Source organism: Ceratotherium simum, chromosome 24 (assembly GCF_057802395.1).
Source record: "Ceratotherium simum simum isolate JZ-2026a chromosome 24, ASM5780239v1, whole genome shotgun sequence".
In the NCBI taxonomy this organism is placed as follows: Eukaryota; Metazoa; Chordata; class Mammalia; order Perissodactyla; family Rhinocerotidae; genus Ceratotherium; species Ceratotherium simum.
In genome coordinates, this window is record NC_141923.1 from 10,725,343 (window position 1) to 10,747,298 (window position 21,956).

At 39.8% G+C, this 21,956-nt stretch overlaps 1 protein-coding gene across 6 annotated transcripts in view; it reads left to right on the forward strand.

Moving 5' to 3' along the window:
* The window catches only part of DICER1 (dicer 1, ribonuclease III), a 68,496-nt gene that overhangs the window by 39,679 nt on the left and 6,861 nt on the right, over positions 1-21,956 (forward strand). For all 6 annotated transcript variants that reach the window (XR_015556113.1, XM_087447989.1, XM_087447986.1 and 3 more), the window contains 14 exons: positions 356-510; positions 3,059-3,191; positions 3,986-4,061; positions 4,735-4,874; positions 6,667-6,846; positions 7,076-7,289; positions 7,490-7,643; positions 8,599-8,781; positions 9,038-9,143; positions 9,586-9,761; positions 10,728-11,511; positions 14,868-15,023; positions 18,096-18,984; positions 20,637-20,905. Coding sequence is in view for 5 of the 6 variants with exons in the window: in XM_087447989.1 (XP_087304115.1) it covers positions 356-510; positions 3,059-3,191; positions 3,986-4,061; positions 4,735-4,874; positions 6,667-6,846; positions 7,076-7,289; positions 7,490-7,643; positions 8,599-8,781; positions 9,038-9,143; positions 9,586-9,761; positions 10,728-11,511; positions 14,868-15,023; positions 18,096-18,984; positions 20,637-20,905 (3,615 nt within the window). In the remaining variant the exon portion in view is untranslated. The remainder of the gene's footprint in view (positions 1-355; positions 511-3,058; positions 3,192-3,985; positions 4,062-4,734; positions 4,875-6,666; positions 6,847-7,075; positions 7,290-7,489; positions 7,644-8,598; positions 8,782-9,037; positions 9,144-9,585; positions 9,762-10,727; positions 11,512-14,867; positions 15,024-18,095; positions 18,985-20,636; positions 20,906-21,956) is intronic.

The window sequence follows — 21,956 nt, forward strand, 5'->3', positions numbered from 1 at the left end:
ACTGTTAGGGTGGGCAGTGTCGTAACAGTTGGTTGCTTGAGTTGTAGAGTGATTTGAGAGTGACGACGAAGACTCTGTACTCGTGAAAGCCTGGCAGTCACATACGTGTGTCTGTGTAGGTTCAGTGCAGTGTAGACCTTAGACCTGTATGGTGAGTGTCTCCACGTGATTGGAGCTGGGAGGGATGCACTGGGAGAAATTTTCTGCAGCAGGTGACTTTGGAGTATTGAAGTGTGTTTAGAAGAGAGAGATGTTTCATGTCAAGAGAGCTTTCTCTTTAGGTGCAGAAGCAGGCATCTAACGGATGGCAAAGAAGACATTTGCTCATCCTAAATTCTGTTTTTAAAATGTTCAGATCTTGAGAAACAAATGTTCCAAGTCAATTGATACTGGTGAGACTGACATTGAGCCTGTTGTGGATGACGATGACGTTTTCCCACCATACGTGTTGAGGCCCGATGACGGTGGTCCACGAGTCACAATCAACACGGCCATCGGACACATCAATAGGTATGGTATCAAATCCGTTGTATGGAGAACCTATGAGTATTGCAAGATTAAATCTAAACCTGTATGTATTGTATTATTGTTTACCTTTTGCAAACAATCACTAGTCTTTTCATTTATGGGGTTGTAATATTTTGATGAGAGAAAAAAAAGTTGCTTTTTTCCATTCATTCTTCTTTTTGGTTAAAAGGCAAAAACAGTATTGCGTAGTAATAAATAATTACTTCTCATTGGCAAGGCTGACATAATGAAGGCATGCTTGTTTTAATTAGGTTTAATTTAATTTTACAGTGTTCACTAATTTTTTCCTAAATCCTGAAATTTGTTGCTTTGTGCCATACTGGGGGTATGTTGAATTTTCCATTAGCAACAACATAAGATTATGATAAATTAACTTGTGTTTTTGAGAGTGTTCTAATTTACTTTGTCCTGAGTTGGTAATAACATTTCTAAAAGCTAAGAAAAGCATATACATACCTAGACTGTATATTAGATAAATTTCATGCAGAGACAAAATAAAGGAATGGCAAACATGTAAGATTTTCTTTTTAACTTTTTATTTCGAAACAAAGAACTCCCATATACCCTTCACCCAGATAGACCATTTCACGTTGTTCTTTGAAGTGAAAGGATTCAGTCCAGGATCATGGGTTGTACCCATTTTTCTCATCTCTTTAGTCTCCTTCAACCTGGAACCAGTCTTCAGTCTTTCCTTGACTTGCGTGACTTTGAAACTCTTGAAGATTACAGACCGGTCATTTTGTAGTCTCTCTTTCAGTTTAGGTTTACCTGATATTTTCTCATGATTAGACCCAGGTTATGCACTTTTGGCCAGCATATCACAGAAGTGTTGCTGTGTTCTTCTCATTCCATCTTGTCTGGTGCACTCAGTTGTCAATTTGTGCTCTTACTGGTGGTGGTGGTGACCTGATCACTTATGTAAGGTCTGCCAGCCTTCTCTATTATAAAGTTACCTTTTTTCCCCCTTTATAATTTGTGAATATTTCATGGGGAGATACTTTGAGACTATGTAAAATTTATTCCTCTTCCCAGTTTCACCCATTAGTTTAACTATCCGTTGATATTTCTTGCCTGAATTGATTATTACTGTGATGTCTGCAAAATGATTTTCTAATTTCATTAATCTTTCTGCATTTATTAGTTGGCATTCTGCTGTAAGGAGGAGCTTTCTTTTTTCTCCATTTATTTGTTCCTTTTTATTTTTTTATCCAATGTGAACTAATGGACTCCTGTTTTATTCAGTGGGTTATAATCTGTTACTATCATTTATCATTTATTTTGATGTTAAAATTGCCTCAGATTTGGCTGGTGGGAGCCCCTTCAAGCTAGCTTCCATGTCTTTTTAACATGTCACCATGATTCTTTGAACACTTGCTTATTTTATGGCACACTAAGATGTTCTAGACTCAACTCATATTTTCCCTGCCCTAGCCTGGATATCACCTGTTTCTCCAAAAGGCCCTGATTTCTTTTAGTGGAGAATGAGTGGTGTTTAGAAACCAAGATCTGAGCACTAGGTATGTTCATTGCCAGTGGAGTGTTGCTGCTCTCAGGCTCTTTAGTAGACAGCTAGGAAATATATTTATGCATATACATGTATATATCTTCACACATTTATATCTATATTTATTTCTGTATCTGACTACCTATCTGTTGTTACCTCCATTTTTAGGCTGACACCAGAGAGTTTATTCTGGCTTTCCTCTTTGTTCCTGGCTTCTTCAGTAGTGAGAAATCTGACTCCCATCATCCTCAAAATAATTACTTTTATGAGCAGTCTCCCTGTATGTAGCCAGTCTCCCTGCTCTGCAGGGCTGCCACCATGTTTGGGCACCCTAATCGCACAGGTCCTGACCTGGCAGGGCTGCCGCCCAATCCAGTGCCCTCCTTGCGTGGGTTCTGGCCTTCGCTGAGTTGCCTTCCTGTCCCAGCACCCTCCTTACCTGGCCTCAGTTCCTCTAAGCTGGCTTTGCCCTGCTGCAGCACTCTCCTTGTGCTGCTCCTGGGTGGTCTTGTTCTCATGCCCTCCTTTATCAGTGCTGGGCTGGCCTTCCACCCTCTCGTGATGTCTTCCTTGCAGGCCCCAGTGGTTGCTGGCAAATGTAAGATTGTTGAGGAATAAACACTGGCAATGTGTTCTCTTAATGGATTCAGAACAATATTTCTGCACTGTCTAATACGGTAGCACTAAGCATATATGGCTATTTAAATTCAAATTTCAGTTGTAATTAAAATAAAATAAAAAATTTAGTTGCCTGGCTGCCCTTGCCGCATTTCAGGTGCTCAGTGGCTGCCCTGTTGGACAGTGCAGCTACAGAACATCATCTCAGAAAGATCCAGAAAGTTTCAACACTGTGCCAGCTTTTTGAAAGTTTAAAGCAATGAAGCTCAAACTGCACATATAAATACCAATCCAGTAGAGGGGAGAGGGACGTAAAATATCAAACTTGAGGACGTGAATATCAGTACAGATGTTTTTCATGTATTTCTCAGTTGTAGATTCAGCATCAGAATTTCTTTTTCTTCACAGATACTGTGCTAGATTACCAAGTGATCCATTTACTCATCTAGCTCCTAAATGTAGAACCCGAGAGTTGCCTGATGGTACATTTTATTCAACTCTTTATCTGCCAATTAACTCACCTCTTCGAGCCTCCATTGTTGTAAGTTTAGAAAAAGAAATGATTGTGTCTTTAAAGTATGTTATTAATGGATTTTTTTTTCAGCTTCTCTAAGCTATGCAAGTTATAGATAAATTTGGCTTTAACTCTACTTTAAAAAGTAGATTTATAAATCTTTTTTGTAGTCAACTACCTGTTCAAATCTTCAATAGACTATATAAGCTACAGATTCTTAGAATTGGGCTCAGTGACCTCTGAAGTTTCCTCTAAGGTCTTATTAGTGTAAACATTTCTGACGGAATCCTCTAGCTGTGGCTTGGTACTCACAGTGACGCAGAGTTCCTTAGATGTAGTTAGGCTGCTCTACTTCTTTCGTTGTGGACTTGAAAAGCAGCCCTTGTGTGGCTGCTGTCCTTGGTCCCAATACTGATTTCTGGCTGTTCCAGGATGACTCATTTCTGTTGTACATGGAAAGTTGTTCAGTACTATTAATGTATGTGTTAGTCGTGTCTCAATATATCTTTATTTTGTTTTATTACATATTTGTAGATTAGTGAAAATAAGATACCTTAAAATCTTACAGAAATTTAAATTCATCAAAATTGTCAAATCTTAGTTATAACTTAGGTTTTACTGTGCAAGATTTTTAAAGATGGCTATTTCAAATATGGAGATTAGGATTTTTTTTAAACTTGTTGACATTTTTCAACGTAAAGAACTTTGCTCTGGTAAATTTCAACTTGAAAGCTATTGGGCCAGAGGTTTCTTAGCTGTTTTATGTGCTAATGGTAATATAGGTGCGTGCATATACGATGGAAATGCTTTTTTACTTTCAGGGTCCACCAATGAGCTGTATACGGTTGGCTGAAAGAGTTGTAGCTCTCATTTGCTGTGAAAAACTGCACAAAATTGGTAAGAGTGTTTGAAAGTACATGCAAATAAAGATCAAGTTAAAAACACTGTAAAACAAAAGCATATCAAGGACTGTGTAGGTCCCTCAGGATTTTGTGGAGCTGTGAGCCCGTTGCCCTTGGTGTGCTTTGGTGAGCGAGGGTGCACGTAGGATGTGACTTGAAGGTCTGGTGGTGGGGGAAGCTCTGTGCTTTCCACAGCTGACTGCAAACAAGTGTCGCTTATTCGCTCCCTCTGCTGACCCGTTTTAAATACGTAAAGGTTTCTCATATTGTTGAATCATGAGCGTTTGTTTTAATGTTGAATCATGAACATTTGTGTTTTAATATGTCAGTCTCTCAAATTAGTCTATATTAGTGTACAGATTAATCCATTTTTTAGAAAATTCTCCATAGCTTTTGTAAAGTGCTGACGTGCTGTTTTCCTGTTTAGATGTTTTTATTTTTGAATTGTAGAACAGAATTTGTGATCCTGCTCCCATTGAATGTATGAGTGCCAAGACAGACTTTGCCTCAAGTATCACATCTGCTTCCTTTATTGTTAAGAGCAAAGGTGTCTTGGTTGTCATCCCTCTTCCAGTTGCTTCCTAGCACAGTGCTGTTCTGTATTATTTACTAATTAATTAGAGAGGCAAAATCGGGATTGTTAAGTTAATTCTCCTTAAATTTCTTAGGCGAACTGGATGACCATTTGATGCCAGTTGGGAAAGAGACTGTTAAATATGAGGAAGAGCTTGATTTACATGATGAAGAAGAGACCAGTGTTCCAGGAAGACCAGGTTCCACAAAACGAAGACAGTGCTACCCAAAAGCAGTTAGTATTGGTTAGACCTGAATAAAAATCGAGACTTTCTGACGTTTTGTTTCCTGTCGTATCACATCTAGGTTCCTCTGCTTGGCTTCCCAAACCCTTGTAACGTGGCCCACTCTGGATCTCAGCTCATTTCCCCTTCACAGCTTCCCTGAGATCAGCTCCTGCACTTTCATATGTGCACTCTGTGCCCTTCCCACCTCAGACGTTGCTTTTGTTTTTCTTCTCAAAAGTGTTCTTGGACTCATCTGTCAGGTTCTATCCAGAATGAGTTTATTTCATTTAAAGAGACATTTCTTGTTTTATTCACTTCAGTGGTAAGATTCTTACTTTTTTATGTTTGGGGCTAAAACAAAAGAGGATTTATATGAAGAAACAGGCAAGTGGAAAGCTGCCTGTTCAAGATGTGGGCCACACCAGCAGGCGTAGGCACAAGTATGTGTCAGGAGTTAGGATGGGCCTACAAGAGTAGTAGAAATCGATTCTTTCAGTGTGTCATGTCCAGCTTGATACATGGCGTCCTAGCAGGGTTCAGGTACCACAGTGTCCCTGAGTCTGACTTCTAGTTAGGGCCATACTGGCTGAAAGACTTACTTTTAAAATATTTGTTAATATTGTTACCTCATAAGAACCCCAAACAAAAGCAAAGTTTTGCTATGTACTTTTCATCTTAGCCTAAATATGTGGTTCTTTTGTTTTATTTTTGCAATTTTACTGAGTTTTTACTTTTGAAAAACTTGTACCCAGCTAAGCATTTTCAAGGCTCAAAATCATGTCAGTTTTTCAAAAATCATGAATGTTACTCATCTCCCTGAAATTTTGTTTCCCTCAGTTTTCCTGCTCTAACACTTACCCAAAAGATCACTGGACTAGTTTCATATGACAGTTGTTGGCACTAATAATAAGTGTCTTGAGAAGCATAGTACTGCCTTGTGTCCTGTTTAATAATAGATACATTCTGTATTATCTGATATTCTGTTAATTATAGCCATCTCTTGCCAGCATTTCTATGCCTTTTAACTACAGATGTGATCATTTATGTCATTGACCCTCAGAAACTGTAAGACTATTGGGTAGGGTTGTATGAATACTGAAAGTTGAGAAACAAGCTTAGATTAATTAAGTTATGGGTTACTTGTATAATGAGATAGCCATTAAAAATGGTGATATTGATTCATATTGACCCCGAAAGATATTCTCATTTTAGTAACTGGAGATGAAAATCAGGTTTTGGCACAGTCTTTGTTATGTGATTCCATTTGTAATGAAAGATATGTATGTGTATACATTTATATACATTTCTGCGTAGAAAAAAGTCTGGGAGATGATACAGTATATCAAAATGTTAATGAAGATTATCTTCGAGTGATAGGGTTATATGGAGGTTTTGCGTACCTTTATTTTCGCATATTCTACACTAAAAAGCCCAAGGAAGAAAAGAATTCTCTAGTCAAAAGAAATAGATCAAAGGAATAGTATTTTTTTTAAAAGTGTTAAAAAATGTTTGTTTTTAAACACTTTTAAAAAGTGTTTGTTTTATATAATTTTGGTATTAGCTGTATAGTTAACAGTGTATTATAAGGTAGATAACATGGGCCACCTTGCAGCTCAGACCTGAGAAATGCTGAGTCCCCAGTGGGGTTAAACAATTGGGAGGTCTCATGCTTTGGGTATTTTCTTAGCTTTTTCTCATCAGCTTTTAGTAAAGCCAGGAATATATTTGTTTTCTTGCCAACATCTGGAGAAGAGGCGATTATACTTTAGCTTGATGCTTAACTTTTCTTTACAATTCCAGATTCCAGAATGTCTGCGGGATAGCTATCCCAAACCGGATCAGCCCTGTTACCTGTATGTGATAGGAATGGTTCTGACGACACCTTTACCGGATGAGCTCAACTTCAGAAGGCGGAAGCTCTATCCCCCTGAGGATACCGCAAGATGCTTTGGAATACTGACAGCCAAACCCATACCTCAGGTAGACACTTCGTAATGACTATTTATTTAAAAATATCTTGTTTTTTTAAAAAAAGGAAAAACTACTTAAGAGTAACTGCCTTTTGTTACCTCAGTATGTTTAATTTTTAAAAATTGAGGTGTCTCTTCTATTCCCTGATAGAAAGCATCATTCCTCTTCTGAAGTTAATTCGTGATGGAATAAAATGCCTGTTAACCTTGAGGGGTGCTTTGTTTTTCTTTTTGCTAAGATTCCGCACTTTCCTGTGTACACCCGCTCTGGAGAGGTTACCATATCTATTGAGTTGAAGAAGTCTGGTTTCACGTTGTCTCTACAAATGCTTGAGTTGATTACAAGACTTCACCAGTACATATTCTCACATATTCTTCGGCTTGAAAAACCTGCACTAGAGTTTAAGCCCACAGACGCTGACTCAGCATACTGTGTTCTACCTCTTAACGTTGGTAAGGAGCACCCAGACTCTGCAGTGGGCACTGAGAGAGCTAAGAGACTCAAGTTTTGCTTGACAATTAGCTTGTATATACTACAGAAATCTCTTACTTGGATAACTAAGTTAGACATGTGTATGAATATACAGCTTAAGTAAGAATCTTACCTGTATTATTATATTTTAACAAGCTAAAGAGTCTTTTTTCCCCCCAAGTTAATGACTCCAGCACTTTGGACATTGACTTTAAATTCATGGAAGACATTGAGAAATCTGAAGCTCGCATAGGCATTCCCAGTACAAAGTATTCAAAAGAAACACCCTTTGTTTTTAAATTAGAAGATTACCAAGATGCAGTTATCATTCCAAGGTAGGTGTTTAAATGGAAAGCCAAGTGGTGGTGATCCTTTGTTTCCAGGATCCAGAAAGATTCCCTGGTTCACCTGGGAAGGGAGTGTGCTGGGACTTCGGCGTGGATATTACTAATAGCAAATTGAGGTCTCACCTTACTGTGGACATGTTCTCTCCAGTTTACTTCCTGAAAAAACAAAGTGTGAAAACACTGTAGGTCAAGGGATTTTACTCTGGGAAGGTCAGATAACCTATATCTGTATTTGATAGATAATGTAGTCTATAAAAAGCATAGATTTTAATCCCCAAATCCCCAATAATAGAATTTGATCATAAATAATAGTTTCTTTTCTTAACATTTTTATAAGAAATAATGTTATTAAGTGCAATGAAAATAGTAAATCAGAATGCTTCTTTTCTTATTTTGTAAAAATTTAGGGGATGGAATTTTTGAGCAATAAAATTAAATATAGACACTTTTCAAAGAATTAGAGTACGGCTATCATTCAGTCTTTCTTTGAGTTTTTTTTGTCTTTTTGCACCTCAAAGCCATATTTTAAATGTTAGCTATCATGAAACTATCAGTATCATAAATGGTGCAGTTTATGTGGCAAGTGTCTTTCATGTTTAGCTTTAGTAATCTACAAAGTATTTACTCAGTTTGGATATTGAAAGTTTTCTGTACTATTTCTATTGATGAAATTAAGAGAGATTTAAAGGGGCCTTTTAGCTTTCATGTGTCATCAACGTGTAGATATTTAGAAGAAGCATAATAGTAAAGCAGGGAGAAGGGAGTTAGTTTTTTACTTGAGATAGAGGTCTTGTTGGAATTGAAGTTTTCATTAATGTTATTTATTTTTAACCTTTTGAACTCTTACTTTAAAATCGTAATTTACGTTTCCATATTAAAAACAGTTGTGTTTTGAGAATAGTTGATTTAAACCAAAAAGTCACTGATTGTTTTTCTTTTTTAGATATCGCAATTTTGATCAGCCTCATCGATTTTATGTAGCTGATGTGTACACTGATCTTACCCCACTGAGTAAATTTCCTTCCCCTGAGTATGAAACTTTTGCAGAATATTATAAAACAAAGTATAACCTTGATCTGACCAATCTCAACCAGCCGCTGCTGGATGTGGACCACACATCTTCAAGGTGAGCAATTTCAGAAACGGCATTTTGATTTCCCTTGAGGCATTATTTCCAGCAGTCAGTAGGCAAATGTTGAGGTTCGCCGTCTGCACTGCCCCCTTAAATTGTCTGAGATCAGGAGATCCGTTATATACAGAATTGCCCAGTTGTACCCCTGGGTCTGCAGTTGGTGGTTTGTAGGCACACTCACGTTGTAGGACCACTGTGAGAGTGTACTTGTTTCTGTCTGTCTGATAAAGTTATTTTGACATTTTTATAGACTTAATCTTTTGACACCTCGCCATCTGAATCAGAAGGGGAAAGCTCTTCCTCTAAGCAGTGCTGAGAAGAGGAAAGCCAAATGGGAAAGTCTGCAGAATAAACAGGTAATGAGTTATTGTTACCAGCATAACTTAATGTTTTTAAAGATAAGTTTGAATTTTATATTATCAAGTAAACTGAATTTTTTGGAAGTTGCCCAGCCCTTAGGTTTTGCTTTGTTTTAATTAGCATTATGTGTTGACTTTTATTTGAATGTCTTTTTGGTAAGTATGAGAGGTTTAGCTTTTATACTTGGTCCATTGATACAATTATATCATGAAATCATCCTTATAAATCCTAAGATAAATCCCATTTTCCAAAAACGATTATTTTTAAAAATATTTTTAAATAAATAAAATAAAAATAAAAGAATATTTTAAAAAACAAGATTTTGCTAGTATTTGTGATTTTTTTCTTTATCTGTTAGTGAAATTGGTCTTAAACTTTATTTTTTATTCTTCTATGTGTTTGCTTTATATTTCTCTCTCTCTGTTTTTCCTCATTCAGATCCTGGTCCCAGAACTCTGTGCTATCCATCCAATTCCAGCATCACTGTGGAGAAAAGCAGTTTGTCTCCCCAGCATTCTTTATCGCCTTCACTGCCTTCTGACCGCAGAGGAGCTACGAGCCCAGACGGCCAGCGATGCTGGCGTGGGAGTCCGATCCCTCCCCGTAGATTTTAGGTACGCCTGTGCTCTTGGCCAGGAAGGACACGGGTCATGAAATCCTAATTGCAAAAGAACTGAATTAAGCTCAAATTTTAATTTCATGTAAAACCGTTCTTACAAGATGACAGAAAACACATGAAATAAAGGCATCATTTGACTCCTAAGTGAAAATCTATATATCAGATCTTTGAGTCCTTTGTTCTTGTAACGTTACAGGAGATGAGATCTAAGGTAAAAAATAATTATTCCTCCTTCAGTGATGGCAGGTGAAGTGAAAATGGAAACAGTTCATCGTTACTGTGCTGACATTTTAAGACTGGTTCCTCTTTTATGAAATCAAATACGTATTAAAAGGCTATTGCGTCAGTATGTTCTTTGTCTCCATTATGTTCTTCCCACTAGTAAGGTCTCTGCATTCTAAGGAAATTATTGGTTTAACCACTCAAATTAATTTTGGTTATCCAATTGGCAAGACCAAGATGGTCCTAGGGGTTGAGGAACTTTAAAATATAATGGTAATGGTCACAACTACATTTACTGAGTACGTACTATAGTGTCAAACACTGGTTTAAAAGCTATAGCCTGTATTAGATCATTTAATTGTTAGGACAATCCTGTGAGGTAGGGATTATTTTAACCCCTCTTCCAAGTGTGGAAGCTAAGGCACAGAGAGGTTATGTATGTTGCGCGAAGTTACCCAACTAGTCACCGGAGGGCCTGGGATCCTAACCCATGAAGTCTGTGGCTCCAGGTCCTGCAGGCCGACCCCAAGCTTCATGGTCTAACCATGTGCTTTAGGGCAGGGGATTAGAGTGGGGCAGTGAACTACGTCCCACTTAGTAATTTACATTGTGCAGAATTCCCATTATGTTGATTTCTGTCTTGGAAGCATTTCCCTTCTAAATTCCCTTCAAATTGCTCTTGCTCTAAGCCTAGCCCTTTTGAAGGATCTGATGAAAAGTTATAAAAATGTCTTTGCAGATACCCTAACTTAGACTTCGGGTGGAAAAAATCTATCGACAGCAAATCTTTCATCTCAATTGCTAACTCCTCTTCAGCTGAAAATGATAATTACTGTAAGCACAGCACAATTGTAGTCCCTGAAAATGCTGCACATCAAGGTGCTAATCGAACCTCCTCTCCAGAAAATCATGACCAAATGTCTGTGAACTGCAGAACGTTGTTCAGTGAGTCACCGGGTAAGCTCCAAACTGAGGTTTCCACAGATCTGATGGCAATTAATGGTCTTTCTTACAGTAGAAATCTTGCCAATGGCAGTTATGACTTAGCTAACAGAGACTTTTGCCAAGGAAATCAGCTGAATGACTACAAGCAGGAAATACCTGTACAACCAACTACCTCATCTCCCATTCAGAGTTTATACAATTACGAGAACCAGCCCAAGCCCAGCGATGAATGTACTCTACTGAGTAATAAATACCTTGATGGAAATGCTAACACATCTACCTCAGATGGAAGTCCCATGAAGGCTGCGACGCCTGGTACTGCAGAAGCTGTTAAAGCGCTCCAGGACAGGATGGATTCTGAGCTGAGCCCTTCTCCTGGGTACTCCTCGAGGACTCTGGGCCCAAATCCTGGACTTATTCTTCAGGCTTTGACCCTTTCAAATGCTAGTGATGGATTTAACCTGGAGCGGCTTGAAATGCTTGGTGACTCCTTTTTGAAGCATGCCATCACCACCTATCTATTTTGCACTTATCCTGACGCTCACGAGGGCCGCCTTTCATATATGAGAAGCAAAAAGGTAAGAAATAATTCTTCCATTTTGAGCAGTTAGAGTAATTATTCATTGTGCATCAGAGTAGTTTAAAGTATTGGATAATTTCAGAGAGGAAGGAGAGTCTTACCCATGGGGATTGCTGCACCTGACGCGTGCAGATGCAGCCCGGGGCATGCCCGCTCAGGAGCTGACACACATCTGTCGTCCAAGGAGGAAGCACTCAGGGGTTAGGGCTTAAGCTGATCTGTATGTACCTTATTTAATGATAGAAATTCAGTTCAAATGAAGCTATTTGTGAGAATGTGTGTACCTCCTAGATCCTGAGGCTGGTGTAACGAAATATTATTCAAGGAACTTGTGCTTTAGTTTAGTTACTTGGGAGGGTGCTGTGTTGGCATACAAGGCGAACAAGCATAGATAAGACACTGATCTTTCATGGAGGAGCTTGTCTTCAAGGGTTTGGAGAGCAGGGAGAGGAGGGAACAGTACCTTCCCCAAGCTCAGTGACTCTCCAGTGTAAGGAGAATGACTCCTACCAGAGTTCTGATAGCCCAAAGGAAGGGCATGATCCACTTAGTGTGGAAATAAGATGTAAGGAAGAAAAGTAGTGAAGGTAAAATATTTAAATGAAGATAAGAGGTGTCACAAGGCAGCATGTACCTGCTTGACAAGTAATTTACAAAGCTGCTAATTGCCCTAAGCACTGAGAAGGAAGGAATGTCACTTGTGATCAGGGAAGGTGTTAACGGAAGAGGTGCATTCACGCTGCATAAACAATGAACACGTGGCTGAGTGGCAGCCGTCAGAGTAAACTGTGGCATCAGTCATGTGTGGAAGTACCTGAGAAGACTGAGAAAGACAGGTGGGCTGGAGCTGTCTGGTGGAAGGTCTTCAGTGCCAGGCCGAGGAGTGTGCCCTCGGGAGTTGTGGTGCTGTTGGAGGGTTTTGTCAGTGAGTGGTAGGATCAGTTCACTCTCGTAGCAGAATGCAGCGAGTGGAAAAGCAAAACTGAACCAAGCTGAGCCGTTGGCTGTGCCTCTGAAGTCTAAGCTTTTGCAGAAAATGGGATAGATCTGGAGTTCTGGCAGTGAGGAAAGGACTGAAGGGAGTGATAGTTCAGAGGAAATAATAATTTTAGCTAACACTCACAAAGGGTTTACTCTGCTCTTGTCACCTCATGTATATTAATTACCTAATTTAATTCGCATTATAATTCTGTGTCTTTTATTTTATTATTTTATTTGTACTCATGTATACTTTTACTATCCCCATTTTATAGATGAGGATACTGAGGCAGGAGAGGTTAACTTGCCCGAGGTCACAGGGCAAGTATGTGGCAGAGCCCAGACAGCCTGGCTCTTCACCACCACGCTGACCTGCCTCTGATACTGCTTTGTAACACCAGGCACTACACTGAGCCTTTACAGACCTTCTCTCATGTAATCTTCTCAGTGAGCCCCTGAGAGTAGAGAGCATGTCCCCATTTTGCAGGTGAGAAAGCTCTTGGCTGGAGAGTTTCATTAGCTTGTATAAGGTCATCTAGCTAGTCTCGCCTAGTCAGGAGTGTGTCTGAAGCTAGAGCCCACACCATTCCCCAGTCTTCTCTGCTGCCTCGAAGTCTGATTGGAGGAAGAGAGACTGGAGATGCAGTAATGACAACCGTATAAACTGGGAAGCTGGGGCTATGACGGTGCAGGTGGTGAGGAGACAGAAATGAAGGAGGTCAGGGTTAGGGTCTTTAGACCTCATGGATTTTGAAGTGAAATGTTCAGATAATTGAAAATTTAGGACTTAGATACAGTTTGAGGGAGTAGTCTTCTAAGTGTGATAGTTGAAGCTCTGAGAACAAATGAGATTTCTAAGGGCTGGTTGCAGGAAGAAAATATCAGGCTAAAAATGAGTATAAAGTAATGGTATTGTCTATTAGGTAAGAAAGAAATTATTTTATATTTTGAAAATTCGTCCATTCGTCTGCTCAGAAAGCTCTGCCCCTCTGTTTCCGGCCGACGTCGTTATCAGCCGCTCAGCCTGTGTGGGAGGCCCTTCACTGCTCACACCGACGTGCGTCTTGTGCCCTCACCAGCTTAAGCCACTTGCTGTTCTTCCTTCGGACTCAGTGTCCACCCCCGCGCTGCGTTCCTTCCCTCGGAGTGCTCGCCCCCGTTTCTCCTTGTTGACTTCTGCCTGTCCTCCCTTGTGCCTCACAGGGGTCCTTACTTACTTCTTTTCGTTTTCCATCCTGCCGACCATTTCTGTCGACTTTGAGTGTGATCTCCATCCCTTTCAAGTCCCTGTTGCATTTCATCTTCTTGTTGGCATTTGTGATGTTGTGTTCTCAGAGTATGGAAACGGAAACTAGCGTTGACTTAAGCTGCTAGGTGTCAGGCGTGTGGGAGAGCACTTAGCGCACCGGGAGTGTCCTGTGTGGACTCCTGTCCCCCCCGCTGTGTGGTCAGCAGAGACTGCTCCTCGGTCTGGCTGACTCTGTTCTCTGGGGTGCCCGGGCGGTGCCTCTCCCAGGGTGGGTGCTCATTCAGTGATACTGAGTATGTGGACAAAGGGCTCATGAGGTGCTTAAATACAAGGGAACCCAGTCTTTAGGAGATAAAGATGAGATTGATAGTTCTAGACCCTAGTTTCCGAGTAAAAACTAGACAGATGTGCAATGATTTGAGTGAATTAGGGAAGAGATGGAAGCTTTAGGAAAAACAGACCAGAGAGTAGACAGTAAAGCTATCTTATTGATGTGAATAAACATGGAGTTGTTCTTTATTACCTTTTGCTCTGCTTTAAAAGGGTTGAACAAAAATATCTTAAAATGCCATCCAAAACAAAGGAATAATGTTTGAGAAAACATTACAATTGAAATCATATTTGTGGCTTAGATTCTAGAATGTAAAATTATTTTAGCTCTGTTCAGTGCCAATTGTCACTTTAGTTTATGGCATTCTCCCCTTTTATTTCATGGAGAGTATTGTGACACCTTGGACTTTTTATATGCATTATTTTCTCTTCTATTCTGATAGCCCCAGTTAGCAATTTGCACTTTATATTATCAGATTGTGCTTTCAAAAGTTTGAAATTGTTTGAACTGTTTTTTCTGACTTTATAAGGAATTTACGTATGTATGTACATCAGTTTTTCTGACCTGCATTTTATATTCAGAAATATTCATCTAACTAGACTAAAGGATATAGAATACATGGGAATTTAATATTTCCTGTTGTGAATAGGTAGAAAAGCTATACAGTCTTATCCTTGATGCCCAGTTATAGTCATGTGAAGAACATTTAGCTGAGACTACGTTACTGTGCCATGTGTGACTTTCTGCGGTAATCATTTACGGACAAGTGTCTCATTGAAAGTTTTTTCTGCTGAAGGTCAGCAACTGTAATCTCTATCGGCTTGGAAAGAAGAAGGGCCTGCCCAGCCGCATGGTGGTGTCGATATTTGACCCCCCTGTGAATTGGCTTCCTCCTGGTTATGTAGTAAATCAAGACAAAAGTAACACAGAGAAATGGGAAAAAGAGGAAATGGTAAGTTTTTGGTACCTGGAAGGATTTATTTTTTGGTGAGGTGGGGACAGTTTTGTTCTATTAATTTTTTGTTTCTTTTCCCTGGTGTGTTTAAAATAGAGTAGATATTTGATATGTTGAATTAATTCCTCTAAATAGACTGTCTTTTCATTGAATTTAGAAACAGTGTTGTAATTTTGATAGAGGACGATTTCTATTATCTTCCTTTCCCAGAGGCTGAAAAGTGTCTGATGATGTGACCCAGAAAAGAAAAAAGCAAAATCCCATAACATTTCACATTACTATTATGTATTACTATTATGATAAATTGTGTATTAAATTATCATAGATCCTTAGCTCTGGTCAGTGAAGTGACTTTCCAATGAACTCTGATCTCTAGGCTGTCTATGAAATAATTGCAATAAAATCTTGCTTTTGCAGCTCAGGGTTTTTGCACTTAGGACTGTTTCTCTTCTTGTGACGTAAAAACAAAAAATCATACATAAAGGTTGCAGTTTTCTAGAAATAGTTTAAATCTTGCCATTGACTTTAGAAGACTCCAGATTATTAGCTACAGCTGCTTCGTTTTGTCTTGTCTTGAAGGCCGCCAGAGGGCACCTCGGAGGCCTCGGAGCTGTGAAAGCAGTCGGTCCAGCTGTGGGTGGCTGGGAAGGACTTGGTGCCTCTGCCCAAGTTACAGGCGTCTCAGACAGTTTCATTTCTCGGACATTTATTTTGTATTGATGATAAACTGGATAGTTCTTACTTCATTTTTGCTTTAGGCCAACAATGAGACTACCGTTTCTTTCACAGGTTATATTTTCTAAATATGCATTTTCTTCCTGTCTTCTATCTGACATGTATATCCTACATATCTGACTTAGTATTTCCAGGTAGCATGCTCTGTGGCTCTATTTTGATTTTTACCTATTTATGGAGTATGTTTTTAACTCATTCAATATTTGACTTATTCCAGAAATTAAACTTGTCTGGAAAAGCATTAAGAGAATATTTTAATGCAAGTTAGGTTAGAAAAATTACATTTTGTTATTAATTTAGAAATAGGTAGAGCCTTAGAGGAAAATGTGTAGATTTTGAAAACTTAGAGAAAATATTGCATTTCTATGAAAAATATTCCAGTAACAATTATCCTGTCTTGTAAATACTGTTTCATAATATAATTGGCTCTTTACAAAAATTTTTTAGCGGGAGGTGACATTGGCATGTCCTTTTGATTTAAAAAAATTTTTTCAAGATACAACACAAAATTTTTATTTTATTTTCCTTAACATTTTAGGTGACCTGGCATTTTGGTTCTTGGAATACGTTAAAAATACCGTTCATATTTTCACTTAATAAATTGAAATAGGTCCTTACATGATACTGGAAAGCACATGCTTGTTGCATTCCTGTTCTGCCCGCCTCCCTCCTCAGCAAATAGGTTTAAGGGAACCCTTTGCACACGAATGTCGAAGGTGGTAATAACTCAGGTAGAAAGTTGCCTTGAACTATAAGAGAAGAGTTTCATGCTGGTGTTTTCTTTAAAGAGCTTGAAGGGCTCTTGGAAACCATTTAGTGAGGTGGAATCCCACTATTTTGCAGATAAGGAAACTGAAATGCAGATGTATTGAAGAACTTTGCCCAAGATCATCACACAGCTTATTTTTGATAAAAGCCACTCCTTTGTTTTTTTGAGCTCTGCCAGTTTTAGCTTATGGTATCATCTTACTAAAGATATATAAGGATTTTTTTAGTTAAAAAAATTATTCATTTTGATTTTTTTTAATTGCAATTTGGCCTTTTTTTCTTAAAGACCAAACAATAGTCAAAAATATCTCATGTTACCTTAGAAAAATATAAGGTTTTAACGGGAAATAGTTCCTAGAGGCCTGCCGCTGTAGTTTCTTTTGGTGTTCTTTCCTTTTTCTTGAAAAAATTTTATAAACTTTTTTTATAAAAAAAATGTAAAGGTATGTAGTTGTTGATATATGGTTTGGCTCGCTGCTCGTATTTCTTTTCAAACAAATATGCTGTATCTCTTTGAGTCTGGCTTAAAATGAAATATTTGCAGGATTTAAAAAATGCTTGACAGAAAGTTTGAAAAATTTTTGTCAAAATACTCTGGAAAGTTGACACTATCAAAATTGAAGCACACCCTCCTGCCTTTCCCCTCGAGGTAAAAACTTGTTGTTGTTATTGCACAACAGAAATGGGGCATCTTTCTAGCAAAAAAGTTACATCGTTACTGAATCCAGCCCATTATGAAGGTTGTCATTCACAAATAAGCTTTTGCCAAAGAAACTGGAATTAGCAAAGAGCTTCTGACAGGAATTGGATTGTTGTGTTTCATGTTAGTCTAAATTTTCTTCTATTTTTGTCAGTTATGCTATAATCTGTTACCCTCATTACTGTAGCTCAGTAGAGGAGAAGAGCAAAATTTCTCAAATTCGTAGCTTAGTTCAGTGATCACTTTTAGTTTTCAAGCAAAGCAGTTTAGTTTCACATTGTAGCAAATGTACTTAGAAGTGGCAATAGGGATACAAAAACTTTTTCATAAAACCCTCTTGTACATTTTTAATATTATAAAGATTTTTAAAATAATTTTATCAGTTTTCATGTTATACTCTTCATGGCAAAGATTATGCTTTTTCTACATCTGGAATTTAATTTTATTAATTTGAAAACATTTTAAAACTTTGTCAGCAAAATTGAAGCTCTCTGTCTGATCGGCGTATGAGTACTTTCATTGTGTATCCTGCCGGAGTTAGAATTCTTAGCTGAAGTTTTGGCTTGTGGACATTAATTTTAACTTTATATCCGTGTACAAAATCCTTAGCTTAAAGCTTCGTACTGGATAGAGGTCATTTTATAACTTAGAGAATGAACATTCAAAGAACATGTTTTATTTTGTTTATATGATTAAATAACTTATTTTATGTTAATTGAAAACAAATGGCCATGATTTTAAAGTTGCCTTTTAGTATTTGTGGTTGTCATTTGAAATTATCCATAACCCTTGCTTTTATTGAGTTTCAAACCCTTTTAAAAACAGCAGCTATGTCTCCCCTCCTTACCCATTCCCCCTGGTTTCAGACAAAAGACTGCATGTTGGCTAATGGCAAACTGGACGAGGACTTTGAGGAGGATGATGAGGAGGAGGAGGACCTGATGTGGAGGGCTCCAAAGGAGGACGCCGATTATGAGGATGACTTCCTGGAGTACGATCAGGAACATATCAAGTTTATAGATAACATGTTAATGGGATCAGGAGCTTTTGTAAAGAAAATTTCTCTTTCTCCTTTTTCAACCACTGATTCTGCATATGAATGGAAAATGCCCAAAAAATCCTCCTTAGGTAGTATGCCATTTTCATCAGATTTTGAGGATTTTGACTATAGCTCTTGGGATGCAATGTGCTATCTGGATCCTAGCAAAGCTGTTGAAGAGGATGACTTTGTGGTGGGGTTCTGGAATCCCTCAGAAGAAAACTGTGGTGTTGACGCGGGGAAACAGTCCATTTCTTACGACTTGCACACTGAGCAGTGTATTGCTGACAAAAGCATCGCCGACTGTGTGGAAGCCCTGCTGGGCTGCTATTTGACCAGCTGTGGCGAGAGGGCTGCGCAGCTTTTCCTCTGCTCCTTGGGGCTGAAGGTGCTCCCGCTGAGTAAAAGCGCTGAGCGGGAAGAGGCCATGTGCCCGACTGGGGAGAATTTCCACAGCCGACAAAAGAACCTTTCTGGGGGCTGTGCTGCTGCCTCCGTAGCCAGCTCACGCTCTCCTGTCTTGAAAGACTTGGAATATGGTTGTTTGAAGATTCCACCGAGATGTATGTTTGATCATCCAGATGCAGATAAAACACTGAATCACCTTATATCGGGTTTTGAAAATTTTGAAAAGAAAATCAACTACAGATTCAAGAATAAGGCTTACCTTCTTCAGGCTTTTACACATGCCTCCTACCACTACAATACCATTACTGGTAAGGAGCCCCAGACCAAACTTCGTTTCTCTGAAAGTGAGGCCTTGTGTTAATCGCATTATTTTGGCCTTGTGAAAAAAATGATCTATGCATGTACGGAGTTAGTGCTTAATATGCATGGTGGGGGGAGGAAGCAAATGAAAATGAAAGAAGCTTGATTTTTCTCGTCTTTTTGGGAGCATGCATGCTCCTGCGCTTTGATAGTTGGGAGTATAGCTGTCTTACGTCCCTGCGTATGTGTCAGTTTATATGCTGCGTAATTAGAGAAATTTGAGCCTTAGTTATTTTGGTGTGTTTTTCCCGTTTTATCCTACCCCACTATCTTTCTGATGCCCGTTCAGTGCTGCTTTTGGTTCTTGATCTATTCGTAAATTCTGGATGTATTTCCACATCCTTGATTGTTCTTCCTGAACAAAAAGGCCCCTCTCTTAAGGTCTTTTTAAATCTAAAGATGAATAGATTAAAAGAAACTGCTTCATGGAAGGTTTCATTGCCCTTACTGTGGCTCTGCTGTCATCTTCTCTGCATTGGGCTCCTGTTTTTTCCCCCCTTGGTTTAATAGGCTCCCAAACTATTAGATGAGGAGGGAGACTAGAGGCCTAAACGCAAATCAGCCTCAGCTTGTGAAGCACAGCTCAGGTCAATATGTGGTCTTCTCTATCAGAGTAATCAGTGCTCAAATCCAGAATAGCAAAGCAAAGTATCAAGTTTGTATAAGAAAAACGGTGTAGGTTAAGATGATCAGAAAAAAGTAAAACCAAAAAGTGAAAAATTATTTGACACTGGACTGGAAAGACTCAGGTGAAACTCAAACCTGTTTGTCTTTGTGGAGAGAAAGGAAGCGTGGTGTCTGCTGCACCCTGCTGGGACGAGACCTGGGCTCCAGCCTGTCTCCGCCCCTGCCTCTTAACGCACTGGGGTTGCTGGGACAAGTCACTTCTGTCCCTGTCCCTCTCCTCTGTGTAGTCATGTGAGAACGCAGAGGTGCGGATAGCACAGCCACTGCACGTTCTGACAGTCGGCCGTTTTGCCTTAGGTCTTTGCTCACTTCCACAGCTCTTCTTTCTCAATCTCTTGATTTATTTCAAATTCAGCACTTCTGATTCGAGCTGAGAAAAGGGTCTTCTTGTACTAACTGTCATCTTGTGTAGCAAATATAACCCAGGAGTGGCAGGGCATAGCATCACTTACACGCACTCCAGAGCGTGGGTGAGACGAAGGGCAATGATGGCAGCACAGGGTGGAGTGGGTGGGAGTGTGTGAGGGTCTGGCTTTGCCGAAGGGAGGACGTGTGATGGGGACTTCAGAATAATGCCCAGCACCTGCCTGGCCAGCGCAGTGCCCAAGGGAAAGGTTCAGTGATAATGACATTGCCTGGGAAATCTTGTTTTCTTAACAACCGTTAGTCTTTGGGCCACTTAAAGATTTTATGACCCCAATTTATGTATCAGAAATGTGTTTAATTTGCCATTAAAATTTAATTTCCATAGACTTCAGTAAGTATGATATGAAAAATAATTTTGTCATGGAAGAATATATGTGAAAATTAACCCCAATAAACTCTCTAAAGTGGGTCTGGGATCAGTTATTCTGTGGAAATCGTGTAAGTGTTTTTGCCCAAACTTATGGCTCCACTTGGGATCCTCCCTCAGATTGTTACCAGCGCCTAGAATTCCTGGGAGATGCGATTTTGGACTACCTCATAACCAAGCACCTTTACGAAGACCCGCGGCAGCACTCCCCGGGGGTCCTGACCGACCTGCGCTCTGCGCTAGTCAACAACACCATCTTCGCGTCGTTGGCGGTCAAGTACGACTACCACAAGTACTTCAAGGCGGTGTCGCCCGAGCTCTTCCACGTCATCGACGACTTCGTGCAGTTCCAGCTGGAGAAGAATGAAATGCAGGGAATGGATTCTGAGGTTGGTGCCCTTTGAAAGCGTGTTGAATTCCCTGTTTGAAATAAGCCATCCAGAGCCGGCCCCGTGGCTTATCGGTTGAGTGCACACGCTCCGCTGGTGGTGGCCCGGGTTCGGATCCCAGGTGCGCACTGACGCACCGCTTCTCCGGCCATGCTGAGGCCGCGTCCCACATACAGCAACTAGAGGGATGTGCAGCTATGACATACAACTATCTACTGGGGCTTTGGGGGAAAAAAGGAGGAGAATTGGCAATAGATGTTAGCTCAGAGCTGGTCTTCCTCAGCAAAAAGAGGAGGATTAGCACGGATGTTAGCTCAGGGCTGATCTTCCTCACAAAAAAAAAAAAAAAAAAAAAGCCATCCAACCAGGTGCTCCATAGTCTCAGAGTCCTGGCTGCACAGCTGTCCCGAGAGACAGCTGAAGGCCAGGGCTGTGGTGCCCAGCACGCAGTCCCTCTCTGGGGAGGACTGTTACTGAGTTGTGGTCTTCAGGCTGGCCTTTTAAACTCGACTGCCCACGCTGTGGTTGGTGTGGTCCTTCCAGTGCATAGAGGAGCCCGTGGCGCTCCGTTATCGTCCTGTTCCCAGGCCTTGATTCGGGCTTCCAGTGTCCAGGCGTGCCAGAGAAGTGCGAGTCCGCCCCCCGCCCCTAGAGTGGCTTTAACCCTGGTGAAAGCTCAGCATGTTTCATTCTGTCTGTCTGTCTGTCTTTTTAAAATGGATCAGAAATATTTGCCAGTATCTCAGATAAGCATCACGAATATACTGCTTCTACTTGAAATGGGAAAATCTCATTTAAAAACCAAACTTCTAAATTTTTAACCATTGGAATTTGAGAGGCTTCTGCTGTAGGTTCAGCCAAAGGTTCTTTGATGATGGAGCTAGTTCTAATGTGTTTGTGAACTGTTTTGAAGTTTTGTAGGAAAAGACATTGCTTAGATCTTTCCAGTCTCCTCTGAGCCTTCACAAACACCTATCTGCATACCTGTGTGCCCAGGAGAGCACTCTCATTCCTTATTCTTCCCCTTCTGATTCCTTTCTCCTGTTTTTGT